Here is a 9,115-nt window from a genome sequence, read left to right as displayed (position 1 = left end):
CTATGACCTGGCTCGTTTTCTTTTATTATCCTCATCGTAGCTCAGCAGGTAGCATGAGGCATTAGCATGGACGGTCGGGTCTGGGTGTTTTTTTGTTTTTTTTGTTGTTTCATTAAAGCAACACAAGGCGTTACCACTGCCAGGGTCTGGAGCGAGATCTCCACCGGGGCCAGCAGTCTGGATCTGGATCTGGGTTTTTACACCTGCACCTTTAACGGAGGTTCATCGCATTTCATTTCAGTGTGGAGGTTTTAAACATTTCACGTTCCAGGAGTCCGATCAAATTCAAGGCAGAGTCGTTTAAAGGGATCGTTCTGGTTTTTATGATGTGTGGTTTGTGTATACGGTTTAAGACTTTCGCTGAGGAAAAACAAGCTAATCCACACCTGCTTAAAGCTACGACTTCTCAACAACATGTTTGCTGCTTTATCTCACTGTGACGCGTATGGAAACTGACGTTTGTAAACCGCTCGCTCTCCTGCACCAAAGTCCATAGAGAAAATGGTCATTTTTAGCTCGCAGGGACCACGGCTGCCTCCTCTGGTAAGTTTGTCACTTTCTTCAACCAGAACGGACGATTTCAAACTCTGAAGTCATAAAATAACACATTTAAACGTACAAGTAGAGGCCGAAGTTGGTCTGAAACGCCTCTGTGTCGTGATGTAAAATTGCCGTTTTTTTCCATGGACTTTGGTGTGGGAGAACGAGTGAGCTACAAATTTCAGGTTACAGTTGAAAAGCAGTGAAACAGAATCTTAGCACGTGATTAAAATATATTGTGACCAAATTGCTTTAACCTCAAATAGAAATCCTTTAGTGGAAATACAGTAATGTTTTTTTCCCAAAAAAGTTGCGTCATTCAAACTGAACAAAGTAGACAAAAATGATCCTGACCCGCGGTGGTATGTTTCTCGCAATAGACACCACACAACTCAACGCGCTTAGTTATTAAATATATTAAGTGGGTTAAGTGGCTGAAATATGCTTTTTTTTTTGTTATTCCCCAAACTCCGTACACTTTCTAAAGAACATTTACGCATTATGTAGCGACTAATTCACAGCCGTATCTGTAAAGCCTACTATGTCGAATTGGCACATGAACTTTAATGCGTGTTATTCAAAACAAACGGCACATAAATCAGTGGTAAAAGTTTGTTTAGGGACCCAAAAATAACCTCCCGCGACCCATTTGTGGGTCCGGACCCAGTGTTTTTGAATCCGTCTAATACAACCTGAACTGTCCCTTTTAACGGCTGCCCACGTACAAGCATTTCAGCGTTAAACGACGTTGGATCTTCAACGTTAAACTCTACGAATCTCGCCAACGTCCAACAAAATGGGAAGCATTGGTGTGGAATTTGATGGGCGGAACCACACATTCATGGACACGCCTCTTCAGTGTTGCTGCTAACGTTTGACAGGAGGGGGAAAAACAAACTCTTTGATTGATTTTTGTTGATTTATTCCTAGATGTGAATATGATTCCATGTTTGTACAGGACGACGATGATGTGTTTTTTTTTTCTTTTTTTAAATGTGGATTTCTTTAAAAAAATAAGAAAACTAAAGAAAAAAAAAGTGGACTGCAGCATGAACAAACAAATCATGTAAAGAGAAAAAAGACAAACTCACAGAAAAACAAAGAAATTAAGTGTTCAAGTCTTTTTTTTTCCACGTATTTAATTTGAAGTTGTTTTATATGGATTTATATGGAAAAAATATAGCTATTGATAAGTGAAGAGGTTTTTACTATTGACTCAGTGATAAAGGAGAGCTTGTGTTAGTGTCAGAATGGTGGTTGAAAAAAAACAAAAGAATAAAGCAGCCCACGTGATTTGGTTTAAGTTGTTGAGACGCCGTCTTTGATTCGCATCGTCCATGTGTTTCCTCATTACACACTCATTAGAATAAAAGGGGAGTGGAATCTCTGCGAGCCTGGTTTCTACCATTTAAATCACATTTATGTATTTCAGTTTTTTATTTTGGCTGGCGTTAGGGAGGGAAAACAGATTTAAGCCACGTAACAAAAAGGTCGCATCAATTCCTTAATTTAGTTTTCCGAAAAGTTCTGACATTATTTGTGGGAAATGAGAAAGAAAGAAACGGCGTTGTGGAAACCGTTCATGTGCACATTTTTATTGCATGAATAATAGAACAGACTTTTTCTGACAAGGTTTTTTCCTTGGAGCAAATGTACATGCAAGCCTCGATAACGCGACATGATTTAAAAACAAATTAGGGAAAACATCACAAATAATAAATCAAAGATTAAAACGTCAGTGGGATCAATAATCTAATCGAAACTGTGAGACAAGTTAAAAAAACTGAAAAATTTACTGATTAAAGAAAATTAAAGATAAAATCATAGTGAAGGCAAATTTTATAAAAGCAAACATAATCCTGGAATGTGGTTTGTTTGGATTTAAAAAAAAAAAACAAGCTTTCAGTGCATGATTGTGTTATCTGATCTGAAGAAGCAAATCTATTTAACCAATTCTTCAGCAGGATGAGAGTCTGACATTTCCATCAGCAGCAGCAGTCGTGTTAATCCAGATTACAGTTAATAAAACCCTACATTAGAGGTGATAATTCTTATATATTCATATTCAGACTTGAAATCACGAAACCTGTTGGCCTCATTCTCACATTCACAGCTACAAATGAAATATAAATATTAATAACAGAAATGGACACTTTAAATAAACGATAACAGAAATATTCAGTAAAAAATGTTCTGTGTTGGATTGGAACCTGTCTTAATCTTCTATAATCTTTGTTTATAAATGTAGGCGGAATGTTGGGAAAAACATACATTTGAGGTCAAATATTATATGGCATCCATGACGACAGGGAGATGTAGGTTTATACTGTACTGGGTTTCTGTGGGTACCTTTTTTGCCCTTAAGGTGACGAAAGTAACTATTTTGTTCTACGCCGTGTACCGTTGACGTTATAGGAACAGTCCGATACGATGCTCTGGATACTCGGTGTCAGGATACCGATACGATAGTCGGTACTGGTCCGATACTGGTCAAAATCACTGGATCAGATATCGTGCGGATAAAAAAGAAGCGACGATAAAGTCCAAAACGTCAGTTAAAATAAAAAATGCATTTTTGCTGAGTAATATTATGGAGTTTTTGTATTTGTTACACAGTCAGGCACAAAAATGTGTTAATGACTTTTGATACTTAAGTACAGTAAATGTAAATAGACTTTTACTTAAGTAATATTATAAAAACAAGTGACTTCAACCAAAGTCATTTTCTGGTCACATACTTGTACTTTTACTGAAGTATCCATTTAAGGTACTTTAAACAAGACTGGTTATGACGCTGTTAATGGGAATTAATTAAGTTAAAATAAGACTAAACACAAAAACAACAAACTAAAGTGTCATCTACTGGGAATTAAATTAGTCACAACAAAAAAAAAAAACAGCTGCTTCACTCTCTGTCTCCGTCTCCACTTCAGTGCTTGATTCTGCTGACATGTTTAAAAGTAAAAAAACGTACATGTGATGAATCACAGGCTGGAAATGTTTAATTCTCAACAAGCTAAACGCAGATGTAGAGGAGAAGGAGGAGGAGCTAATCAAACCATCTCATTTGTCCTTCTTGGATTCGGTCTCTTCCATGTGGTCATCGGCGTCTTGCTGATCCGGCTCCTGCTCCTCAGGAACTGGTGGGAACCTGGACTGGTTCACTTTGTCCTCCTTGTTCTTGCTGAGCTTCTTGGACTTCTGGTAGAGCTCGTTCAGGTTGAACTCTCGGATGATGTTCTCCTGGTGCGGAGAAGGAACACACAAGCGTTTCTTGAGTAAGTTTGGAAAATGCAGTCATTTTTTTTAACATTACAGTTTATAATGGGTTTCGATGGGTGTCTTTTTTGTACTTAAGGTGACGGAAAATAACCATTTTGTTTGACACTGTGTACCATTGACGTCATAGGAACAGAAGTTGATCTTTTTGAAAGGTCCAATTCCAAAAAGGAATTTGGATAAAAGTGTAAAAAAAAAAATCACATTTTTAAAACCCCAAAATTTGCCAGAATCAGGAGTTAATGCAGCTCTATGGCAGTGGCCAGTTTAGAGCTTTTGAGTTTGGAAAATGCAAATGTCATTTAAAAATGTAACATAAAAATATGGTACGATAACCCGTCGGGATGCAACAATATCGTCAATTTTAATATTGCAAAGATGTCATAAAAAAAGCTTGTAAAAGAACAACTTTGGGTAAAAAAAAGGTAATAACTATTTTCTACATCATACAAACCAGATCGTATTTGGGGAATTTGCATTAATAAGTCGTCAAGCACCGTCATGACCATGCCAGACCTATAGATGGCAGTGTAACAAGAGACTGAAACACGATTTTGAATAAATATCAACACATTTAAAAAGATGACTGTTTGATATTTGATCTGTGAGAAACAAAAATGGTTTATTCAGTGTGTAGAATAGGACGTGTGTAAGTCAGGGAAATATTTCATCCAAAATTGGGATGTGACACAGTTTGGGCTTTAAAAAAAAGTAGGCTGCGATTTTGATAAAATGTCCACTCATTGTTCAGCCCTATTTCAGATGCACAAACACAACACCAGAGTTCTTTTGTTGTCCTAAATCAGCAAAGAAACATACTAAAAGATCTCGTTTTCTCCAGATACCTGGCTGCATATGTGTATGTGCTGTGTCAGCTGACCTCAGAGAAACTCCAGGACACTGCTCTCCCCTTCTTGTCCACCTGGGGGCGTCGCATCACCTCCTTCCCTCCCTGGAACATCACCAGCGATGGAAGCTGCTTGGACAGTGGAGACGCAGAGACCTTGTACCTGGACAACATTTAAATCAGGTTTTAAATCAGCAGTAAAAAAACAAAGCTTATAAAATTTTTGACAGAGACAAACATATTAAAGGGATAGTTCAGGGTTTGAGTTTTGGAAGCGTGGTCATGTGGTCATGTGGTCACGGACCAGCAGCTCCCACTTCTGTGCGAGCTAAAATTGCAGATTTTTTGAATGGACTTTGGTGCAGCAGAGTGAGAATTCACAAACGTTTTGTGTTTCCTGGCGTGTTTTCAGTGAGATGGGAGATAAAACAGGTGAAGAAAAAAGAAAGAGTAGACGATCAAATGTCTTACTTCTTGGTAACGTCTCCATAACGTCCAATGTCCACTTTGCCAAATTTGAGACCGGCACAGTTATACCTGAGAAAACAACCAACGACTACAGTTACTATCATTCAGGATGTCACTCAGTGCAGACAGATGGAGAGAGTCTTACTTGAGCGAGAGATCGGCATAGACCGAGGCGAAGGACTGACATTCTGGAGACCAGCTGGCAAAAAACTCCACGATCCAGGTCACGCGACTGTCTTTGTCCAACTCGTCCTACACACACACACACACACAGTCAGATCTACGCTCTTACTCAGTGATCACACAATCGCCACTATTTATTCCGCCAATACTCACGTCAATGGTTTTGTCGCTGAAGTATTTGATGTACTCTGGTCCCATGTACAGAGGAGGTTTACACGTCATCAGAAACACTGAAACACATCAGAACACAATCGTTATACTCGCAGAACTGGAGCTACAATTATCACTCCACAAATTCTCCGTTCTTCAAATGTGGAGGATGTACGATATTAGACTTGGAATTTGATTTTTTTTCCACTTCGCTGATATATATATCAGTAGTTCTTGGGCCGATAGAGATACCAATATATATCCACATTTCTCCCTGAGCCCAACTCCTTCATTGTCCGTTTAATAGGTGAAAGTTTTTCAGCTGTAGCATAGAAGTCAAGCAGCCTATTCAGTCCACCATTTTTTAATGTATATAAAAATATCGGTCGCTCCTCTCCATCATACAATCAAACCTTTTGGGCTGCTGTATAAATACGTCGGCTCAAGATGGCCGCCTACATAAAGAAAGCCCCCCCTCCCCCCCAAACTTAGTAAGTCTGAAGTCAGAATTTGTGAGAATCCAACATCCGGTGGAACACACCACGATTATTTCTATTTCAAAGCGATTACATTACATTTCTGCCAATAAAAGCGATATTGGTCCAGTGTGTGACGCTCAGTTGGACTGACCGATGCAGAGCGTGAGGTAGAGCAGACCCATCCTGATGTCCAGTCTGAAGAACAGGATGACGTTGGCCACTTTGCTGAACAGGATGATGTTCCCCAAATGCTGCTCCACCGTTACTGTAACAAACACAGAGACCCTTAGTAGTTGTGTGGTCCACCTCTCCCCCCCACCCCAACCCCAACCCCACCACAGAAATCATTTATTTTGCAAACAAAACAGAAACCATTGACTCACTGGCTCTTCTGTTCTTCATCATGACGATGGCACTGAGAAACATGAGAATCTCCACTTCTCTCTGGGAACACAAAAGTAACATGTCTCGTTATTATTAACTAATCAGACTAATCATACTGGTATCGTTTTATTTTCTCTGTAGACTTGACGCGGGGAGTGAGCGCTGGGCTAACTTTAGTTTACAGCTAAAAAACAGTCTGACGAGGAACTAAAGCTGCAAATGTATTCTTTAGCCCGGTTTATACTCCATGTTTGTCCGTCTTCTGCGTTGGTACGGATGTTTACTTCCGAAAATTCTACTGAAAAAACTACAAAAACTACTGGAAAGCAGAGAAATGGAGCTTTGCGTGATTGCGGTAGCTCTCAGGACTTCTTCCAACAAACGACCGTCCAATCACAGACGGGATTCACCCGCGCGTCACACGCTCTTCTCAGTACCGTAATTCCTAAACGGTTGAGTAACTGCCAGATACTGAAAGTTGAAATGATCTTGTAAAAAGAGGGCAGAAGAACTTACTCATTGTTTGGCCCTTACCTACACAAAAACAGAACTTTTCTCATGCAACTTGTTTCCTTTTTAGATGGTAAAAAGTCTTATAGCTAGTTAAAATGTTAATATCTGATTACTGAAGTTGAGAGTTGTGTTTATCATTTAAGAGAAAAAATCATCTTAACATATGGGCCAAATAGGTTGGCATCAATTATCGGCCATCGGCCATTGAGGAAACCCCCATATCGGTCGACCTCTAGCCTAAAGCCTGACTTTCTCTGTAATCTGTAATTACTTATATCTTAAACAAAGCACTTTTAAAAAATAATAATAAATAAAAAAAGCAGTTTTAATCACTGACCCAGTCGAAGTCGCAGGGGTTGCCGTCCTCTCGCTGTGTGTCTAAATGGTCGCAGACGCCCGGCGTCTTTCTGACAGCTAGAAAGGCTATGGACATGAAGAGGGACACGAGATAATACGGCTTTAGCAGCCATTTGTACACCTGCGGCAGGTGATACAAGAAGGCGAACAGCGGCGTCAGCAGAGCCATTTGTTCGTTTATTAAAGCGCAAAGTGAACCCCGAGAATCGCGGGGGGAACGGCGATGATGCTGCGGTTAGCTTAACGTGGCTAGCTAAACGCTCAATACAGCTCGCTCCTCAAACGAGCACACGGATTATTCCACTTCCGGTTTGACTAAAAAAATAAAAGTCTTAGTAGCGACATAGCAGACGCCGTATTTGCAACACATCGTGTCAGGTATGTATTTAAAATGAGTGTAAATCAAGTGGTGAATTAAACACATCGAAACATTTAGTCTTAACTTGTCGTGTCACCTAAAATGAACATACGTTTGCTTTAATTTAAAATTCGGAGAGACACAACTTCCGGCGCAGGTTAATCTTCACAGCTTTTGTGCTGCAGACACACAAAAAATGTGAGGAAAGAATCAGTGAAAAGAGAAGGAAAGGTCAACGAGGACGAATCCTGTGTGGCTTTTAACGCGCGTTACTCGGGTTACCTAAAGTTCCTTTGCGTATTAAAGGGAGTTATTTAATATTAACAGTAGTATCGGACGAATACATCATGTTTAGTGGCAGCTGGGTTCAAAGTTAAAGGTCCAGTGTGTAGCATGTTAATGTCTGATGTATATCCTTTGGTCTTCTAGAAAACGCCTTTCATCTGTACTCTGGGCAAGGGCCTTGCTTTAGCCGCCATTTTGTGCCGCCATGTTTCTATAATAGCAGTAATGGACAAAGTAACCAGAATGTTTTTAAGGTTTGCCTTAAACAACATCCATTTAGCTTTCTCGTACTTTAAAGACCAAAAATCGTGTAAACATACGGAGTGAGGACATTTTGGCTCGTCCTCGCATCTTCAAAGGGCTTTTGGGGGGTTAAGACCTGGTTTTAGGGTTAGGTTTAGAATTGGGTTTAGGTTAGGGATCGACACTTAATTGTGAGGGTTGGGTTAGGGTGAGGGGTTAGGGAATGCATTATGTCTATGAGGGTCCTCACTATAAGCAAAGCTCAAACTTGTGTGTGTGTGTTATACTGTGAGTCATCACAATAGTGTTTAGATTTCTGGATTATGAGGTCATTGTGTAAGATTAATGATGCAAGATTGCATTTGGGCTGAACAATTCACCATTTTCTGAAATTGAATATTGAATATTCTTTATTTTAAGCCAATCAAGAAAACTGCTGTACATTATTGTTAGAAATAACATCTTTTAGTTTTCATTTTTGAGTAAATAGTTAATATTTTGATGGGGTGTAATAAGGCTCCATCTGTAAACCTATTCAATTGTAAATATTAAACAGATGAACCTATCTTAAAATATATTTATCCAAGTAATTTAAGCCTAGTTTGGATCAGTGAGTGCATGAGAACACAATCAGTGACCTGTGACTTTATATAAAATTGGAAGCTGTGTCTCTACTTTTCTGCGCAAAAATAAAGAGCCATAAAATAAATAAAACAACGAACAACTAATAAAATCAACATAGATTTTGTCAGTGGGGGGGGGGGGGGGGGTGTCGTTGCACCTCCAAATGAAACCGAGCCCTGACGTCATCCTCACTGTAAACACTGACCTCACTTTAGCTTATTTTTATTATTATTTAAATTGATCCATAAATAAAATAGTTTAATGTTAATATTGGGTCATTGTAGCAGTTTCCACAGATATCACATCCTTACACTATCTTCAAATCTTTAAGACTAATCTGCAGATATTTAAAGGAGAAACATCAACATTATTTATTTATTTGTCCATCTGCGGCTCAGCTCCATC

At 39.2% G+C, this 9,115-nt stretch overlaps 1 protein-coding gene across 1 annotated transcript; it reads right to left on the bottom strand.

Moving 5' to 3' along the window:
• Positions 1-2,119: 2,119 nt before the first annotated feature.
• On the bottom strand, positions 2,120-7,692 carry tmx2b (thioredoxin-related transmembrane protein 2b). Its single transcript, XM_058640825.1, has 8 exons — positions 7,181-7,692; positions 6,330-6,390; positions 6,098-6,211; positions 5,471-5,547; positions 5,280-5,386; positions 5,138-5,203; positions 4,700-4,829; positions 2,120-3,783 (listed from the first exon to the last, which is right to left on the bottom strand). The coding sequence occupies exons 1-8, from the start codon at positions 7,367-7,369 to the stop codon at positions 3,604-3,606; spliced, it is 924 nt and encodes a 307-aa protein (XP_058496808.1). The 5' UTR covers positions 7,370-7,692; the 3' UTR covers positions 2,120-3,603.
• Positions 7,693-9,115: the final 1,423 nt, after the last annotated feature.

The sequence above is a fragment of the Solea solea genome, chromosome 10, assembly GCF_958295425.1.
Source record: "Solea solea chromosome 10, fSolSol10.1, whole genome shotgun sequence".
NCBI lineage: Eukaryota > Metazoa > Chordata > Actinopteri > Pleuronectiformes > Soleidae > Solea > Solea solea.
The sequence above is the reverse complement of the archived record's forward strand: the minus strand, read 5'-3'. Positions and strand labels throughout refer to the sequence as shown.

Excerpts from the sequence above, each read along its gene's own strand:
- tmx2b (XM_058640825.1), bottom strand. The coding sequence starts at position 7,369 with ATGGCTCTGCTGACGCCGCTGTTCGCCTTCTTGTATCACCTGCCGCAG. Across the intron at positions 6,391-7,180 it reads ACCCCTGCGACTTCGACTGG|AGAGAAGTGGAGATTCTCAT; the intron begins GTCAGTGATTAA and ends TTGTGTTCCCAG. Across the intron at positions 5,204-5,279 it reads TATGCCGATCTCTCGCTCAA|GTATAACTGTGCCGGTCTCA; the intron begins GTAAGACTCTCT and ends TTGTTTTCTCAG.